This window comes from Sorex fumeus, unplaced genomic scaffold (assembly GCF_029834395.1).
Source record: "Sorex fumeus unplaced genomic scaffold, SorFum_2.1 ptg000020l, whole genome shotgun sequence".
NCBI classification, from domain to species: domain Eukaryota; kingdom Metazoa; phylum Chordata; class Mammalia; order Eulipotyphla; family Soricidae; genus Sorex; species Sorex fumeus.
This window is the reverse complement of record NW_026606077.1, coordinates 4,717,751-4,738,564: the sequence shown is the minus strand read 5'-3', so window position 1 is coordinate 4,738,564 and position 20,814 is coordinate 4,717,751. Positions and strand designations below refer to the sequence as shown.

General features: G+C 47.9%; 1 protein-coding gene across 1 annotated transcript; it reads right to left on the bottom strand.

Moving 5' to 3' along the window:
- Nucleotides 1–2,177: 2,177 nt before the first annotated feature.
- Nucleotides 2,178–20,373, bottom strand: KIFBP (kinesin family binding protein). Its single transcript, XM_056113366.1, has 7 exons — nucleotides 19,932–20,373; nucleotides 18,941–19,039; nucleotides 11,506–11,585; nucleotides 10,931–11,114; nucleotides 8,739–8,823; nucleotides 7,454–7,569; nucleotides 2,178–3,576 (listed from the first exon to the last, which is right to left on the bottom strand). The coding sequence occupies exons 1-7, from the start codon at nucleotides 20,349–20,351 to the stop codon at nucleotides 2,701–2,703; spliced, it is 1,860 nt and encodes a 619-aa protein (XP_055969341.1). The 5' UTR covers nucleotides 20,352–20,373; the 3' UTR covers nucleotides 2,178–2,700.
- Nucleotides 20,374–20,814: the final 441 nt, after the last annotated feature.

Genomic DNA, 20,814 nt, shown 5'->3' with positions numbered 1-20,814 from the left:
GTGGGCAAAAATATAACATGCCACTTTGGAGTGGAAACACCAATTTTTGTCAAGAATTATTTCAATACAGGGCTGGAGCAGCAGGTAGGGCATTTGCTTTGCATGCAGTCAACCTGGGTTCGATTCCCAGCATCCCATATGGTTCCCAGACCACTGCCAGGAGTAATTCCTGAGTGCAGAGCCAAGAATAACCCCTGTGTATCACCGGGTGTGACCCAAAAAGGAAAAAAAAATTGTTTCGATGCAGTGGGTTTGTCGTCATTTTAACCAATTGTTTATAACTGTGTTCCTTTGATTTTCAAAGAGAATATATATAGAGATATAAGACTGCACTGTCCTCCCATTGTTCATTGATTTGCTCGAGCAGGCACCAGTAATGTCTTACAACGAATTGTGAGACTTGTAATTTCTGTTTTTGGCATATTGAATACGTCATGGGTAGCTTGCAGGCTTTGCCATGCGGGCGAGATACTCTCGGTAGTTTGCCAGTCTCTCCAAGAGGGGCCGACGAATCAAAACTGGGTCAGCTGCATGCAAGGCAAACGCCCTACCTGCTGTGCTATAAACAAAATTTCTTTGGCATCCTGGATAACTCCAAATGCCATGGGGCCAGAGACCAAGGAAATTTGAGAATTACTGATCTAGTCTGAAGGCCAGGGGCTGCTGACTTTGGGAAGCAGTGCCAGGGAAGAAGTTTGTATGCTAGACTCTGAGTTGAGGGTGTCACTGAAAATCAGCCTGTGAAAGAACTGCTGAGAACTAAAACATCTTGGGGGGGGGGGGGGGTTGCTGGGGGCAGTCATACCCAGCAGTAGCTCTGAAGCTACTCTCAACTCAGTGCTCAGGGGACCATGTGGTGCTGGGAACCAAGCCTCCACCTCCTGCCTGCATGCAACCTACTGACCCACCTGTACAGTCCCGAAAGGCCAAGTCTTAAAATGTGAAAAGTGACTACAAACAGGATGTGTAGCTGTGTCATTTCTGACGCTCTTAGGATAAAAATTGGCTTTAAAATGAGGGCCTGCTATCTTTCCGTTTTATCTTCTGAACTCAAATTGAGTAACAGTTTAAAGAGAAAAGTTATGAAGGTTTAAGAGGGCATATTTTCTATATCCATTCAGTCTATCTTAGAGGTAGTAATTCTCATATCTCAGTGTTAGTAATCATTCCGGGAGAAACACGGGCTGTGTTGACAGTATCTTCTTCCCCAGATAAATAACCAGAAGTGAAATTGCTTATCATATGACAGCTTGCTAAACAGAATTCCTTTCTTGTTTATTGGGTGCTAAGCGCTCCCTCCTGGCTCTGCACTCAGGAATCATTCCCGGCAGGGGTCAGGCGACCATATGGGGTGCTGGGGAACGAACCCACGTCAGCCGCGTGCAAGGCAAGTGCCTTCCTCACTGTACAGTCTCTTTGTTTAAATTCCCAGGGCCCATGTGGAGGTGCTCAGAAGATCTGTAGTGACAGGGACTGAACCCAGGGCCTTGCTCTCTTTGCACCAACTTTTATAACTGGTTTTTATTTGGGCATTAAACAAGGAACACATTTCAATTCTGTACTTTTTTGGGGGGAGCCACACTGTGCTCAGAGGTGGGGCTTGGGGGACCATATGGGGTACCAGGGAGCACACCCTGGCCAGCCATATGCAGGGCAAGCAACTTCCTCACTGGACTTTTGCTCTGACCCCTCAATTCTGTTTCTTACAGTGACAGACAAAACAATATGAAATACAAAATATGGGCCAATAGTGCACAGTAGTAGCTCAGCGGCTATCCAAAAAAATGGGGTTTTAATGTTTCTGTGTAATGGAACTAAAATTCTTCTCTGGGGGCTATGCAGATAGTACGGAAGTTAAAGCACTTGCTTTGCATGTGGTCAACCACGGTTTGATCCGAGGCACCCCATATGGTCCCGAGCACCACCAGCTGCAGTCAAATAATTTCAAAAAAGGAAATTCTCTGGTTTCAAATTAAGCAAGTACACTGAAGTATCACACATAAAACTAATGACCTTCGGTTTGGGGGTCACACTTGGTGGTGCTCAGAGGTACCCCAGCTCTCTTGGGAGTTGCTCCGGATGGTGCTCAGGGACTGAGTGATGCTTGGACTGAACATGGGCCTCCACATGTGAAGCATCAAACCAGTTCTTCCAGGAAAAGAAAAGAAACAGCAGCCTTTTCTTAGTGAAAGAAGTCGGTTTATTATATTTCAGCAAGGCCTCATAATTAAGACAAACCACATACCAACAATATAACTTAGTTTTTTTAAATATTGTCAAAAGGAAAGAGTTCTTTGGGAATTAGGGAAAGTATTCTGGGAAGAATAATTATAGGAAGTTACATTTTTAACTCTAAATATAATAACAGGCTTGTCTACCAGGTAAAGAACCCAGTATTTGTTTAATTCATCGAGTTTGAGTCAACTAAGAACCTGCCCTGAGAACCTGAGCAGGAAATGTTCATATTTAAGTAGGAAATCAGCAATTTAAAGTACGAATCACGTTATTTTAACAAGGCCATTTACATAATCAGACTTATCAGTTATCATTATGTTGGTTAAGGTCCTAGCAAAGACTAACTGGTCTGGGGAGCTGGGTTCAGGCCACTCGTCTGGCTCTAAGGATAAACAATGGAAGTGGGCCTGTCTGACTACAGCAAACACCTCTTTCTGCTCACTTTCTCCCCCATGGGAAGCAGGGTCAGGCCAGAGCCATCTTGGTTCTGAATCGCTCCATCTTTGTGGGGAGGAGACTCACCATCTCTTTACTCAGTTCGAGCTCCACTTCGATCTCCTGGGCTGCCTCGGGGTGCCTCTCGCAGTAGTCGACGATGAATCTGTAATGTTCTAGTGACGTGGCCAAGTTCTCTAGCTCTTTCTTGGGGTCTGGGGTGATGATTTTGCCATAGAGACGAGCAACTCGAAACTTAGCTAACATGGCAGGGCGAAGGACATCTTCCCCTATGTGCTCGGGGAACACTTTGTTGGGGTCTCTCAGGGAGTCTAAGAACAGCTGGTAGTACTTGAGTGCTGACTTATTAAGGCTGTTGATTTTCTTCACGATGTGTGAATCGGGATCCCTCAGCTTGTCGGCAATGGCCACCTTCAAGTCCATCATGTCATAGTAAGCGTGTGCAATCTCAAACTGAATCTGTCTGTTGACCAGCAGGTAATACTGAGGATTCAGGTCTACGATTAGGGGCTCCAGCATGGCTATTCGTCGTTTATGCATTTTGCAGCGTCTCTCCAGGTCAGTTTCAAAGAACGCGAGCACCTTAAACAGGGCACTGTGATCCTGAACAACCTCGATATGGTCAGTAACATAACCGTCAATCTGAAAGAACTCTTTGGCCTCAGAGACGTAGTGCTGACCCAGTAAGAAAAGTTCTCTGGCCTCTTCGAAATCTAAGGGCCTCAGGTAGCCCACTTTCTCCTCTATGGCCGAGATGGCGTCACAGAGTTCACCGCTTCCGAACTGCACAGCTTTTTTCCTAACACTTTCTTCCTCGTCTAGTTCTTTTTTCCTTAACGTTCTAAGCTCATACTGCTTGTCTAGATCAAGCTCTCCGATGTTGTCCTGAAAGGGGGAAAAAACAAAACAAAGCCCGAAACATGGTCAAAAAGGACCGTGATCTTGTCAAATCAGACTGAAGACTAAGAATAAAGTTTCCTCCTTCCCAGTCTGGTTTAGCAGGCCACCATTTCTGGCCATGGCAGTATGAACTGGAAAGTCTTAAATGGTGTCTAATCAGTGGGGGGCGGGAGGGGGGGCAGGGGGGTTGGCCCTGCAAGTGGCTGACCTGGGTTCAACTCCCAGCATCCCATATAATCCCTGAGCATCGCAGGATATGACTCCCCCAAGCCTCCCCACCCCCCCAAAAGTCTAACACTATTTCAATTATATCGAAACAAAACATCTGTGAAGTCCTGGAAAGACTCAAAGGGCTGGAGCACACAGGAGTCCCAGTTCTGATCCCCCTGGCCCCCAGTAAAAAAAAAAAAAAACAAACAACAAACAATTTAGAAAAAGATATTTAAAGAAGTCACTTATATCCAACTTATCCTCTTTGGGAAACTCAATTCATTTGTAGTGATTCCTTCAGATAAGAAAATACAGTGAAAGTAACTTGAGAACTGAGAAACATAATATGCTTGCAATACATTCTGTTTTCAAAGTATTTTTTGGGCCATACCTGGTGCTGCCAGAACTGAACCCAGGTCAGACACTTGCAAAGCAAGCAACTTAACTTCTGTACTCCTCTCTGGCCCACGTACCCATCTTTAGTAGCATTATTTTAACAACTGAGCAAAACCAGTCTGCCTCCTAAAACATTTAATGGAGATGCCACTTAGATCCTGGCCCCCGTGCCTGGCTGTCCTCACCGGGGCCCCTTTGAGGGGGGCAGGCTGAATTTCCCTCTCCACCCCGAGCAGAGCCCTGGCAGCTGAAGACTTCTGGGACCCAGCCACAGCCATGCTGAGACTACTCTCCACATGCTAGGACGAGCCTCACGCATGAAGGAACCGGCAGAGGAACCCAAGTGTGCAGGACCCAGGGCTGAGATCTCCAAGCCTGCTCGGATCGGGACTGGGCCTCCTCCACCCAGATGCCCCCTCTTCCAGTAGCTAGGGAGTTACACCCACCAATTGCCGTGTAACCCCACCAACGGCCAAGATTCAGAGACTATGAAACCAAGCTCCCGGAAGCTGTTATTGTCTAGTTCTCGCTCTCAGAGAACCCGGCAGGCTACCGAGAGTATCTTGCCCGCCTATATGCCTGACTGAGAACACCTGTAAAAGGTGATACGAGGCTGCTCCACAAGCCTCCATCCTTCTTGGAGAGCCCGGCAAGCTACCGAAGAGTATCCCGCCCGCATGGCAGAGCCTGGCAAGCTACCCCTGGTGTACTTGATATGCCAAAAACAGTAACAATGGCGGTCCTCATTCCCCTGACCCTGAAAGAGGGTGTCATTGGGCTACACTAGCACGTGATGGGGACGAATGGAGACGTTACTGGTGCCTGCTCAAGCAAATCGATGAACAACGGGGTGATAGCGATATAGTGATATAGGCATTTAGATGAATGGTAGGATATGTATGCTATTTAATGAAATATATTACAGTGAGGTTCTAGAGCTCTTGTTTTGGGCCATACCCAGCAGTGCTCAGGGGACCATATGAGGTATAAGAGATTGAACCCCGGTCAACTGTGTGCAATGCCAACGTCCCACCCACTTGTATTACCTCTCCAGTTCCCTAGGCTTCTTTAAGTCATGGAGTCAAGTCAAATTTACATCCACAGCTAGCTAAATCTCCCTTCCCTCACCTCCCGGGACACAACACAAAACACAGGGCTGGAAGTAGCTTAAAGGATTACAGCTTGAGCTCAATATTCTGGAGTCCTGGCTTTGATACCCAGCACTACCAGAATAGGTTCCTCTGCTCCCCAAAACCCACAAAGATGGTTAAAAAAAAATAAACACAAGACCCTTGATGCTCAGGTCTGATTTTTGGTCTATACCCAGAGGTGCTCAGGGAGTGCATGGAACTGAACCCAGGTCAGCTGTGTACAAGGAAGTCCCTCCTCATTGCATGGTCTCTCCGGCAGGTACTGTTCAGAACAGGCCATCAGCGAGGTGTACAAGTTGGCTACAGAGCTGAATCTCGCCAACTTCAAACTCAGCAGCGCTACAGAGGCATGTGTAAAATATGCACCCAATTCCAAAGAACTGGTAAAAAAATAAAAGTAAAATATCCTAATTTATTTTTGTGTGCATGAGGTAGGGGGTTGGGGGTCGGAGTCACCCCTGGCAGTACTCAGGGCACCATATACAGAGCTGAGGATCAATCTTGAGTGGGTAGCATGCCATGGAAGCACTGAAACCCCTATACTATTTTTCTGGTCCAAAAATAGGCCAAATATAAAACTCAAGTTAGCTGCTTTCCCCCACCTTTTCTCATAAGGATGTGGGGCCAGAGAGATGGGAGAGCAGGTAGGTTCAATCCCTGGCATCCCATATGGTCCCCCAAGCACCAACAGGAGTGATTCCTGAGTGCAAAGACAGGAGTAAACTCTGAGCATTGCCAGGTATGACCCAAAAAAGCACACATACACAAAAAAAACCTAACTTGGAACAACTCCAAGACGACTGAGTATGTCCCAAAAGCTAAAAAATATTTAAAAATAAACGAGTGGGGCTGGAGCAATAGCACAGCGGGTAGGGCGTTTGCCTTGCACGTGGCCGACCCAGGTTTGATTCCCAGCATCCCAGATGTTCCCCTAAGCACCGGCAGGGGTAATTCCTGAGTGCAGAGCCAGGAGTAACCCCTGTGCATCGCCGGGTGTGACCCAAAAAGCAAAAATAAAAATAAAAATAAAAATAAGTAAGTGAATGCTGTTTGTAACCAGTATGCTATTTTAGGGGATAGTACTAGTTAGTAGGTGACATCCTCTTCCCATGACTGAGCTGTCCTCCTTGGGAGGATAAAGGCCAGACCTATGGCCTAGCAAGAGTGTCTCTGAGCTCTCCAAGGAAAGCCCTCTTCAGTGACCAGGTCCTGATACTCGTGTTACCACGTGATGATACGCTGCAGTGCGGAAATACTGTTTGATCAGTCGGGCAGTCACAACCTAGAATCATGCCCGAAACAACCCTCTCCACTCCCTAGGAATAACCCCTGAGCATTGCTGGGTGTATCCCCCGACTCCAAGGAAAAAATTGCAGAATTAAAGAAAAAATCAGAACGGTATTTGATAATCATTTACATGTACAGGGATAAATGTACAAGAACCTTGCCTTCATGCTGCCATCCCAGCTTGATCCTCAGAGTCCATGAGAAGTGATCCCCAAAACAAAAACAAAATCTATCCTCTTTTCTAGTACCATTTATTAGATGTTATTACAAGCAAATGAAAAAAAAAATCATTCCTCTGAGAACTCTCCTAAGGCTCTGTATTTAGTAAGTTACATCTAAATGATTTCTTTGGGTGGAGGGACCTCACCTGGCAGTGCTCAAGTGCTCAGCCTGTTGAACTCTCTCTCTGGCCCTGGATCCAAATGATCTGTCTTCCATCGTGGTTGAAAACTAGGTCTCAGTATGGACTAACAAAAGTAAACCCCTTGGGCACACAGCTCCAGAGTGGCAGGGATAGATGCGTATTTATTCGCATAAACAGTGACATATATTCATCCATGTACCGATATGTAAATACTATTATCATTATAAAAATAAACGAGTATCTCTCCCTCACCTGACCTCTTGAAAGCTTTGTCTGTCCAAAGACAAACCTTTCTGGAGGAGGCAGAATTTGGTCTCACGCAGACGGAAAGCCTCGACTGAAGAGTGAGCGCGTTCCACATATATGCAGGAGCCCAAGGAGCACAGTTCCCAGGTTAAGTCATCATTTACCTCCCGCTCATCCAGGCAGAAAAGGCAACTTTTCACAGCATTACCTGCATGGAAAGCTGGGCGTTCTGCAGGAGAGCCAAACAGTACTTGATCCAGCATCTTGCTATTTCCCCTTTTCTCTGGTGATAAAGCTCCGGGACATCACCTTCAGTTTCGGGAGCTAAAATCATACAAGGCATGGCTGTCTAAATCAATGGCACCAGCTGTCGTTTTCATTGTTTTCATTCTTTTTTGTACTATTCTCTCCCCTTACAAAAGTAACAGATTCTCCCTGAGCAGTGGGTCCAGGATTTCACATGTAAAAATCACTGGGTCAGAGCTTTGCCATTTTCAGACCACGTGCTGGCTTTGAGGTCGCACCTGGCAGTGCTTAGGGGTCCCTGGCGCAATGCTAGGCAGTCACACAGTGCGGGGATCAGACCTGGGCTCCAGGATGGAAAGCACGTGCTAGAGCCCTCGGAACAGTCCCAATGTTCTTGATGTACCGCTATCAAATTATTTTCAACAGATGCACGCAGCCAACACGGCCAACCCGAGTTCGATTCCTCCGCCCCTCTCGGAGAGCCCGGCAAGCTACCCAGAGTATCTCGCCTGCATGGCAGAGCCTGGCAAGCTCCCCGTGACGTATTCGACATGCCAGACACAGTAACAACAAAGTCTCCAATGGAGACGCTACTGGGCCCGCTCGAGCAAATCGATGAACAATGGGAGGACAGTGACAGTGACCCAAACCATAATCAGTTTGTGTTCAATGAAAGCATTGTTGTACACTTTATTTGATGATTAGTCCTCACTGTTTCTGGACAAGTGCCTTATAGACTTCAATCAGAAAGCTAGTACATGGGCGAAGGCCCCGCATGTGGCCGACCCCGGTTCAACCCTGGAACTGCACATAGCCCCTTAGCACCTGACAAAATCAACTGTTTAATTTGATTGTGGACATTCCTTTAACTTTCATAGCTTCTATATTCTTCTGATTCATAATGATAAAACTGTGAACTTTTAAGAAAACCTTTTTCAAGAAAACCTGCTCTTTCTTTTTTCTTTTCAGCAGGATCAACTGAGAACCTCACACATGGCAGACATGTGCTCTGCCCTGAGCCACGTCCCAGCCCACCAAGAGCCACTGCTCAGGCTGGAGAGGTAATGCAGGCGTCAAGGCACACGTGGATGCAGCCCACCTCTGGCTAATCCTTGAGCCACAAGACCCCCAGACCACACAGAGCAGCCCTGCAGCACTGCCATGCGTGCCCACCCTCACCAAAAAATAAGTCAAATTACAAAATAGTTTCTGGAAAACTATGGCGTGAAACATGAACACAAACTTACCATCTTCTGTAGTTAGAATTTTTCCAGTCTGACTGAAAATGACATTAGCAGCTGACAAACAGTGTCTAGCCTCCATAAAGCACAGCTGAAGAAACAAACAAGAGTGGATGCATTTATCAGACAGCATTACTTGCAACTGATAGTTTATAGTCAGGTTAAAAAGAAAAACGGGCGGACAGACAGAAAAGCAGGTAGGGCATTTGCCTTGCATGTGGCCAAACCAGGTCTGACCCCCAGCACCCCATATGATTCCCCAAGACCAGGAGTGTCCCCCCACCCCAAAATAGGAAAAACATTAAAAAACCCACAAAGGAGACCTTGTATAGTTGTTCAAGACTAAGAACATCAAAGAGCTAGTGTGACAGTATCAGCGGGTAAGGCACTTGCCTTGTTCATGGCCTACCCGGAGTCACTCCCCAGCACCCCATACAACCTCCTGGGCATCACTAGACATGGCCCCAAAAGAAACTCAGTTTCAGAGTTCCAGATCGCTCTGAACTATTACACAGAGGCAAATCTGAGTTTCCTGTTTATTCAAATTATTTGGAATCTTGTTGGTATACATTAATTAGCTTATTTATTCATTTTTCTCTCAGAAGTTTTTAATACTGAAATGCACTTTCACCTTTCCTAGGAGATCTTCTCAATCCTCAGTGAGGTATCAGCAATAGAATTCTTTTGTTAATTCTTTCTAATTAACAAGTCTGTGAAATTCTGGTAATTCTCTGCATATGAGAGTTCCTTAATATTCTGTTAGGTGCTGCTTAAGGTTTTGTTTGTTCTGCTTCTGTGTACCCTGTGTCCCAGAACTTTATTCAGGAAAGTGATTAGCAGGAGGAAAGAAAACGCTATGGTGACAGAAACACTGCACTCAGGACTTTGATCAGAGATCTGAGCCCTGGTAGTAATGCTATGCCATAGACCAGGAGATGGCTCAGAGGGCTACAGCGGGTTCTGTGCATGCCAGAGCCCAGCGCTCAATCCCAACACCACGTGGCTCCCTGGACACTACTAGGACCGAACCCTGAGCACGGAGCACCTATGCATGTGCTCCAAAACAAAACCAGAAGAAATTCCAGCACCTTCCGTTAAACTCATGAATCCATTTTGTTATGGTCATCATCACAAAGTACTACCAGGTCTCTGTTCAGGGCACTTTTTCATCCACTGGAATCCCTTTGTTTAGCAACTTCAAAATTACATATTCACTATAATTGTAATGGACCCTTAAGACTTTAGATAGCACTAAGCTGTCTAAATGTTAATATCTAGACATTAAGGCATAATAAACAGAATTTAAGTTTCTGGGGATGGTGAGAGCCCAACAGCAAGGGATCACATGCTTTGCCTGCAGAAGGGCGGGTTTCAATCCTCAGCACTGCATGGGTGCCTGAGCACCACTGGGAACGTGGCCCAAGGCAACAGTGCATCGCTTATGTGGAACACACGTAAGGCATGAGTGCTAACTTTCATGGACTGAACCTAGGCTGGCCTCAGACGAGGCCATGGCCCTAATTACTGGACTATTTCTTCAGCCCCTCAGAGATATTTCTAACATAGGAACATTATTATAAGTGGGTTAATTCTGGAAAAAAAAAACTGAAATGCATCACATGCTTTTATCAAAGTACACATTTAACAGTCAACTTCCTCAGACAAATTCTCATATTACCAGATTACCACTGCATCAAGATAAAGCCTTATCTCCAGGAGAGAATCTGTACTTTTAAATACTATCCCCCTCAGATGAAATAAATGAGCTGACATGACTCATTTAAAGAACTGGACAAAGGTTACATAATTTTAGGGGGCTAGCAACATGTAATTAAAGATAAAACTCTATTGTAACATTCAAAAACCTCAATGCAATAAAAACGTACAAATGGCCAAATGATAGTACAGCAGGTAGGGTACTTGCCCCATATGGCAGACCCAGGTTCAATCTCCGGCACCACATATGATGCCCTGAGCACAGAGCCAGGAGTAGGCCCTGGGAATTGCCAGTTGCTGTCGAAAAAACAATAAAACATAAAAAGGTTCAAAACTGAGACACCGGCACTCGGGGTTGCATGTTTCTGTTCAGCTCATGTTATACAAAAGATGTGCTTTGAAAAGACGAATTTTCACAGTACTTTTTTATATTAATATTCACACTCCCAATAACTATTCGACAAGTGCCCGGAGCAGCTTACCTTATTGATATAGAACTGTGACAAGGTGGCAGCATTGATAGCCCACTCCATGGGATGGTAGGCATTGTGCTCAAGCTGGCGCTTCAGGGTGCTGTGGCAATAGTGCGCCGCCTTCTCAAACATTTCCATGTGCTGATAGACCTGAGCCAGGTAATATAAGTTATGTGTGTACACCTTTTCAAATCTGGAAAAAAAAATGGGTCTTGACTTAATGGCTCATTACTTATAAGGAGCATTTATACTTAATCGGATCCTCCTACTAACCCTCTGAGCTAAATGACTGTCGTAGCTATGTGACAGCTAAGTGACAATGGAGCCTCAGATTTGACCCTGACCGGGCAGGTCCAGGTCAAGTGGAGGTCAACCTATAAATCCACCTTCTACCTTCGTCTGGGTCGGGCTGGGGATCAAACCCAAGGCCTCACACATTCAAGGCATGCGCTGCCCCTGAGCCCTGCCCCCAGAGCCCACATCCTACAACCTCTCAAGTGACTCGAAGGAGAAGACTGCGCTTTTCTGGACGACTCTCCACTGTGCTGAAGCCGCTCTGGGGGCTGGTTTCTATGCCCACTCACCTTTTTGATCTCTCTTGCTCAGCAAGTTTTTCTTCTTCAGGAAGAAAGTGCTCAGTAGGATCCAGGGGAGGACTCCCAATCTACAGTTAGAGAAAAACAGAACTCAGACCGAACACCAGTGCCACCCGCTGGAGGATCTGGAGAAAGCAACACTTAAAAGAGGATCTCTTTCAAATTCGTTTCCAGGATACCTAAGACTGACTTTATTGTTTTTTGGGCCACACTCAGCAATGCTCAGGGCTCATTGCTGGCTCTGCACTCAGGGATCACTCCTGGCGGGGCTTGCAGAACCATATGGGGTGCTGGGAATCGACTATTTGAGGTTCCCTACCCAATGTTCTCTCTCTCTAGCCTCAGACTTTTTTCTTAATCATAAAATTTAAAGCCAAATTAAAAAATGATTACTTACAGATCACATCTAATAAAAATTTAAATTGTAATTCTATGTTCTAAATACATATATTTAAATGCACTTAAGAAAAAACTTACCAATTTACTTTCAAAGATATACAACCTTTAAATATTCTAATTCTTTTCTTTTTCTTTTTCTTTTTTTTGCTTTTTGGGTCACACCTGGCATTGCACAGGGGTCACTCCTGGCTCATGCACTCAGGAATTACTCCTGGCGGTGCTCGGGGGACCATATGGGATGCTGGAAATTGAACCCGGGTTGGCCGCGTGCAAGGCAAACGCCCTACCCCACTGTGCTATCACTCCAGCCCCAAATATTCTAATTCTTGATTCTCCTAAAAGGAGCTCTTTTACGGGTCAGAGAGGTAGCACAATGCTCTGGAGTGCTGGTTTCGATCTCCAGCACCACATGGTCCCCTGAGCACTGCCAAGAGCAGCCATTCCCCAAGGGCTCTTCCCCAACAGCCAGGAGGTGGACTGCTAAGCTCCACCAGTATGACCCAAAATGACAAAAAGAGCTCTTTCAAAATCCTCTATCAACATGAAAAAGAGAGGTTAAAGGAAGTCCCTAGAGTAGTATTGTTCTAAACTGACCACTAAAAATAACAATAATAATAATAAATAATCAATGGATTAGTGTGCATGCTTCCCGTGTGTGAGACCCAGGTTTGAGCCCTGGCAATGCCAGGAATAAGCCCTGAGCACCAGCAGGTACAGCCTCAAAATAAAACAATCCAAAACATCCAAGAAACTTCGATGAACTATTCTAATTATCTTTTTCTAGAAAAGAGTAAGAAAAGTAAACCCAGAAGGCAGGCATTCCATCTCTCTCTCTTTCTCATGGGAGGGGTCCACACCCAGTGCTGCTCAGGGGTTACTCCTGGCTCTGTGCTCAGGGATGACCATATGGAGAGCTGGGGATCAAACTGGGGTTGGCTGTGTGCAAGACAAACGCCTTACCCACTGTACTAAATTGCTCCAGCCCCAACAGTCAATCTCTTGTGCTTCTATTTCATCATCTATAAAATAAGAATAATAACTACCTGTTTCATGAGTTTGTTAGGAAATTAAATGAGTAAATACTGGCAATCATTTACAATTCCATCTCACATCTTCTAACAAAAGAGAAAAAAATCAAAACTCCTCAAGGTCTGCCTCACTCTACTTTCATGAGGATAATCCCATCTACAAACCCACCCTTGTTTACACTGAACCCACTAAAGCCCACTAGCCAGGCAGTCCACGAAGACACGCAGCCTAACATTCTAGAGGCAAACACCAACCCCAGGACTTGGCTCTTAGAATGCTCAGAAAGCAAAGATGACTAAGACAGGAAGCAAGGCCCAGGGCAAAGACAGAAGATAAATCATTCTTCAGAGATCTCAACTATTTTGAGGACTTAATTTGCCTAGTTTGTCTTTCTAAGAATTAATCAACGCATTACTTTATCTACATATTTCACTGTTACAGCCACTAAACTTCATATGTAACTCTCAAGAATCAAACTAATTCCTGGTGGGGGTGGGGGGTGACGGGAGGGAACCTGGGGACACTGGTGCTGGGAAATGTCCACTGGTGGAGGGATGGGTGCTGGGACACTGTATGACAAATCCACTCATGAATAGCTTTGTTAAAAAAAAAAACAACTAATCTCATATTGGTTTGTTTTGTTTATTTTTGCTTTTAACTGGCAGACTACTGAATGTAGCCTGCCCACAGGGCAGAGTCTGGCAAACTCCCCGTGGCGTACCCAATATGCCAAATACCAGTAACAATGATGGGTCTCATTCTAAAGAGCCTTGAATATAATCTCAGGGCTAGGATGAAGGAGACGTTACTGGGGCCTGCTCGAGGCATTCAACGAATAACAGGATGATTTGTGATTTTGTGATTTGTGATTTTTGCTTTTGGGGGCGGCACACCTGGCGATGCTCAGGGATTCCTCCTGGCTCTGCACTCAGGAATCATCCCTGGCGGTGCTCAGGGGACCCTACGGGATGCTGGGAATCAAAGCCGGGTTGGCCGCGTGCAAGATAAATGCCCTACCTGCTGTGCTATTGCTCCAGCCCCTCATATTGGTTTGTTATAGACATATAATTAAAAACAAACATGGGCAAGAGACAGAACAGCAATTAAGGTTCTTACCCCAAAACTAAAATATAGAAATAAGGTTTCCTGTTTATATTTCCATATTAATACTAGATTTTAATAAAATACTATAATTGGGGCCGGAGCGATAGCACAGTGGGTAGGGCGTTTGCCTTGCACGCAGCCGACCTGGGTTCAATCCCCGGCATCCCATATGGTCCCCCAAGCACCGCCAGGAGTGATTCCTGAGTGCAGAGCCAGGAATGACCCCTGAGCATCGCTGGGTGTGACCCAAAAAGCAAAAAATAAAATAAAATACTATAGTATTTTGTTATTTTCACATTTAAATGAACAAGTCTGTGTACAAGAGTTTGTACTTGTACTTGTAACATTTCAATTTGGCTTTGTGTCCTTTTGGAGAAAAAACTAAAACCCTTTTGAGGCCAGAGTGATAGTACAATGGGCCAGGTTCCCCTTACACACAGACAACCGAGTTCAATCTCCAGCACCACATAGGGTCCCCTTAGCCTGCCAGGAGCACAGAGCCAGGAGTAAGCAAGCCCTAAGCAATGCCAGATGAGACCCCAAAACAAAAACAAAAGTACAACATTTGCCCTGCACAAAGCCAACCCAAGTTGGATCCCTGGCATTCCATATGGTTCCCCAAGCACCGCCAGAGCCAAGAATAACCCCTGAGCATCGCCAGGGTGCTTAGGGTTCAGCTATGCCAGGGATCACTCCTGGTGGGACCATAAGTGGTGCTGGGGATCAAACCCAGTCAGCTGCACGGACGGGAAGTGTCTTGCCTGCTGTACTAACACTCTGGCCTCTTACTGCAGATTCATCAAGGTACACGTGTGCATTGTAATGGGGCACTTGACTATGCATTGATGATCCAAGCATTTTAACCTTGTAACAGTTACAGCATGTTCCCTTTTGTTAGTGTAGCCATTTTAATTCTGTAGAGCCTGTATTTAGACTCTCTGCGGCAACTTCTTCACAATCTGACTCCCACAAGGTTTGTTTTCCTGAGATAGGAGGGTTCCCCCATCTGACATAGGAGAAATGGACAAAGTCTGCGTCCTCCTCGACTCCTAGGTCTCCTGCTTTTAAATACCGGGCTACTTGTTTGCACATCTTCTCTACTTCGATCTGTTTTTTAATCTATGAAATATTTAGGACATTCCAACGTCTGCCATTAAATCATAATGTATACACTGTAGCGCTAACTTCTCCATTAAGAGACATGTTGTTACTGCTGTTACTGTTTTTGGCATATGGAAGATACCACGGGTAGCTTGCCAGGCTCTGCTGTGCTGGCAGGATACTCTCAGTAGCTTGCTGGGCTCTCCGAGAGGGACAGTGGAATAGAACCCAGGTCGGCCGCGTGCAAGGCAAACGCCCTACCTGCTGTGCTATTGCTCCAGCCCAATATTAAAAATATTTTATTCATGGGCCAACGAGAGAGTACAGCAGAGGGGCTGGAGCAATAGCACAGTGGGTAGGGCGTTTGCCTTGCACGCAGCCGACCTGGGTTTGATTCCCAGCATCCCATAGGGTCCCCCGAGCACCGCCAGGAGTAATTCCTGAGTGCATGAACTAGGAGTAACTCCTGTGCATCGCCAAAAACCAAAAAAAAAAAAAAAAAAAAAAAAAAAAAGAGCACAGCAGACAGGGTGCTTGTCTTGCATGGGGCCAACCCGGGTTCTATCCTGACAACCACATATACTCCCCCGAGCCCTGCTGGGGGTGAGCCCTGAGCATGGCTGAGTGTGATCCCCAAACAAAACAAAAAAATTATTGAGAATTACTGATGATTAATACTAAATACCACTGGAGTTGATGTGAATAAGTATTAAGCAGTATCACCGACTTCAAGAAATCGGCACTCTCATAAATGCTGAGAATACAGCCTGGCATGAGGCTGAGGCAGGTTCAATTCCCAGCTCCTCCTATGGTCCCCCCAGTCAGCTGGGAATGATCCCTGAGAGCAGAGCCAGGAGTAAGCACTGAGCACTGCTGGGTGTGGCCAAAAGACAAAAACACACACAAAAAAATAAAGAATTCTTCAAGCCAGAGAGGTAGTATAGATGGTATTGCACTTGCCTGCATGTGGAGGTGGGACCACCACTATGGGTCAAATCTCTTGGACCACTTACAGTCTGCCAGCACCACTGGGGGTCACTACTGAGTCAGGAATAGCAGCTGAGTACCACATAGCATGGCCCAAATCTTGGATGCGGCTGACACTAACTCAATCCCCAGAAGCACAAGAACTCCCTGAGCACCACCAGGGGTAATCCCTAAGCACAGAGCCAGGAATATGCTTAGCACTGCTGAGTGACCAAAAAGCAAATAAGTCTTAAAAAAAAAAAAAAAGACGACCATCTTTCCTTTAGTAGTCTATTTTTGGAGTCGTTTTAGGTTCCCATTAAACAGAGAGGCAGGTACAAAAAATCTTTTATGCTGACTGGCCCCACATGTGTGTGGCTCCTCCAGACCACCAATATTAGGAGGTAAAACAAAGGAAGAAAACAAAGCACAGCAATGGTTTTTGATTCCTGGGTTTGATTCCCAGCATCCCATAGGGTCCCCCGAGCACCGCCAGGAGTAATTCCTGAGTGCATGAACTAGGAGTAACTCCTGTGCATCGCCAAAAACCAAAAAAAAAAAAAAAAAAAAGAGCACAGCAGACAGGGTGCTTGTCTTGCATGGGGCCAACCCGGGTTCTATCCTGACAACCACATATACTCCCCCAAGCCCTGCTGGGGGTGAGCCCTGAGCATGGCTGAGTGTGATCCCCAAACACACTCAGCCATGCTTTCTCTCTCCTGTCTGTCTGTCTCTCTCTCTCTCTTTATGCTACCTGTGCTTATGCCTCTTTTATACTACCTGTGGGCGCAGGAAGATGAACTCTGTAGAGCTTTGGGCTAGCGGGTTCTTCTGATCGAACTTACCTACAGTGGCCCAAACAGTTCATACACATTCCATTTCGGAAGGGTACCATAAGTCAATAAATAAAAATAATTAAAAGAAACACTGCCTACACTGATGCTGTTAGCGTCAGGTACAGACTCTAGCGTTTGCAACAGTGGGTTGGTAACTGAATATGGGGGGCTGAGAAATATTTTGCAATAGTTAAAAGTTTCTGAATGCACAACAATCAAAAATTAATGGTGGGTTGGAGATAATACAGTGAACAGGGCATTTGCCTTGCAAGTGGCTGTCCTGGGTTCAATCCCCAAAATACAACATGGTCCCCTGAGCCCTCAGGAGTGATCCCTGAACACAAAGCCAGGAGTAAGCCCTTAGCACTGGCGGGTATGGCCCCAAAACAAAACAGAATTGAAAATCAGCTACAGAATAGCCTGAGTGCTTCTGGCCTCGCATTTCTCTGGCGATAGAGGTTCTAGGCAGAAAATTTGACGCATGCTATCTAGCAGATCAATATCACCATCATCTGGTAGCTGACTGAAAAAGCAAACTCTGGGCTGAAGAGAGGTAACACAGGGCTTTATGCACAGGCCTTATAAGCCATCAATCCTGATTTGAGCCCTGGTATCACCATATGGTCCCCGAAGCAAAGCTGAGACACCTTCAGAGGTGGCCCTGATGGCCCCTGTGCACCACTGGGCCCAAGCAGCACCACATCCTCGGGCCTTCACATTGAACCGCAGCCTAACTGGCTGACAACCACAAAGGGGAGCCTCTGGGCCTCTTAAACATTGCTTGGGGGGCAAAAAAAAAAAAAAAAGAGTAAAGGGAGAGGAGACAGTGCAATGGTTTAAGGAAGCACATCCCAAAACCTAGTTCAAGTCATTGGCACCACAGATAGTCCCTCAGCACTGCCAGGAATGATCCCTGAGCTCAGAGTAAGCTCTGAGCAATGCTGGATATGGCCCAAACCCAGTCCCTCCTCTCCCAAAAGGAAAACACCTGCTTTCCTTTAAGCCCTGCAATTCTCAGTGAAAATCAATATAAACGTATTAAATTACATTGGTGCTGGAGAGACAGTACTGCTGGTAAGGCGTCTACCCAGCACACAGCAAACTGGGTACAATCCCTCAGCACCCCATACGGTCCCCTGAGCCTGCCAGGAGTGGTCCCTGAGGGCAGTCAGGAGCAAGCCCTGAGCACCTCCAGGCGTAGCCCCAAAACAAAAACAAACCAAAAGAATTGTAAATGAAAATATGAAAATACAAGTACTTTAGGGTAACGTTAAAATATTTCCTATATATTTATATTCAAAGGCTGCTCTTCGACGCAACCCAAAGATTCATTTTAAGAACCCTCGGACTGGGGCTGCAGAGACAGTACAGCACGCAGGGAGCTTGCCTTGCACCCCATATGGTCCCAAGCCCTGCCAGAACCGATCCCTGAGCACAGAGCCGGGAGAAAGCCTTGAGCACCACGGGTGAGACCAGTAAAAGAACCCTAGGGCTGGAGAGATAAATGCCACAAAGGCCACTGATCCTGATTCGAATCCCAAGATAGCCCCCGAGCACTACAGAATGTGGCCCAAAATTCAAAATAAAGAACCCTGAAATCGATAAGATAATTTCAGGTTATTAGATGATCGGGCTGGAGCGATAGCACAGCGGGTAGGGCGTTCGCCTTACACGCGGCCAACATGGCCGACCCGAGTTCGATTCCTCCGCCCCTCTCGGAGAGCCCGGCAAGCTACCGAGAGTATTCGATATGCCAGACACAGTAACAACAAAGTCTCCAATGGAGACGTTACTGGGCCCGCTCGAGCAAATCGACGATCAACGGGAGGGCCTTTACCTTTTTACCTTTTTATTAGATGATCACCCACCCACTCTATAAAGAAGTCCCAAAGTATACTAACTAATGACATTAACATTATGAGCAAAAAATCCTTACCAAATTCTTGATCTGTTTTATACCAAAACAAAAGAGCTGATGCAAAACATACCTCTTTCATATACTGGTTATAAAGTGCTTCTGATGATTCTAAGTAAGCTCGTGCAGTTTCAATTTCTTCTCTTTCGGACCACAAGATACCCAGGTTATTCTGGAAAATGACAGAAAGAGAAACAAACGATGGTAATATAAATCTTCCCATTCACATTTCACAGATGTAAAGTCAGTACGTGCATAGCGCTGGAGGCTGAGCAGCAACGCTTCTTCGTCTGTAGCAGGGAAGGCAGCCACCCAAACAATCCCAAATGATCCCGTCTCCAGGTATTGGAGCCTTTTCGTAATAATCTCTTCCCTGAAGGACAGGCTGGGCTTCGTGGCAGCCTCCAACGGAGCCAGGGAAGAGAGCAGAAGCTCTTCCAAGTCTGGTGCCAAACACGGTGGTCCCCGCCTGGCTGCGTCCCCCTCCCTCGTTCTGGACGCGCGGGGCCAAGAGTTGCGCTGAGTCACCCGCGGACAGACTCACCTGGCAGGGGAGCAGGGAGGTCTGCAACCGGGCTGGACCTCGCCCAGGACCCCATGGGGTCCTCTGCGCCCCGCCGGGGGTGACCCCTGAGCCAGGAACAAGGCCTGACCACTGCCGGGTGCGGTCGGAAGCAAAACAAACAGGCTTCTCGCCCTCGAGGTCCAGCTGGGCGGGGAGGGAGCGGGGGCGCGGGGGATGCGGAGGGAGGCTGGGGTTCGACCGTGCGCGTGCAAGGCAGGCTCGATGGACCCGCTCTCCGGCCCCCAGCCAAGGACAGTCAGCATCCCTGCACGTTCCCAAATACGCTGCGACGGTGGGACTGCACCGAGCATGCTGCCCACCGGACGGACACACCGACCACGGGCCACGGGCGCGCGAGGCCGCGGGAAGGGCCAGCCTGGGGGCTGCCTGCGTCGGAACCAAGGACGCTCTCGGGGCCGGACGCGAGGCCCGAGCAGGGCGTGGATGCCCGGCCGCCCCCGCGCCCCGCGCCCCGCGCCCGGCCCCGCGCCCCCAGCACCTGCGCCTGGATGTAGAGCGAGACGCAGTCGCGCGCCAGCCGGAACCGGCGCAGCAGCCGCAGGCACTTGGCCAGGTGCTCCTCGCCCGCCGACAGCTCCTCCGTGTCGATGTGGTTCACGCCCAGGTGGAACTCGATCACCGCCAGCCTCACGGCCGCCTGCGCCGCGGGACCCTCGGCCTCGGCCGCCTCGGCGGGCAGCGCCGGCGCGGGGGGCCCGGCGGCCTCCTCGGGCTCGGGCCGCTCCTCCTCGTCGTCGGGCGCGGGCCCCAGCAGCGCCTTGACCGCCTCCAGCAGCGCGCGGGCGCCGTACTTGGACCGGTACGGCTCCTTCTCGGGGTTCTTGTGCAGCTCCACGCGGGACAGCGCCAGCGCCGCCTGGAATTTCTCGCGCACCTCGGCCCACGGAACGCCCGCCATGGCGGCCCCCGCAGCGCCGGACTCCCGCCGCCCGGCCGCCCGCTTTACGGCGCTTCACTTACGGCAGGGCCGCGGGCGGCCAATGGGATGCGCCGGGAGGCCCGCGGCGGCCCGCGGCGGCCAATGGGGAGGCGGGCTGGTCGGCATGGCGACGGTTGTCGTAGCGATGACGCCGTCAGGGCGGCGGCGGCGGGCCCCGCCCGCGGCGGGGGGGAGGGAGCTCGTCTCGGCCGGCGCCGGGTGAGCCGTTAGCTGACGTCAGTCACGTAGGGCGCGGGCCAAACAATGCGAGTTCGAATCCCAGCCCCACTTGGACCCCGCGTGGAGCCGGTGGAGGCCCCTGCAGCCCCGCAGCTCCGCAGCCTCTGGCTGCCAGCCTGATAGGACCATTCTCCTATCGGGCAGTAAGTATTTTGCTGGAGCTGGCCTCTTCGCGAACATCTCGCGGGAGCCCAAAGTTAAT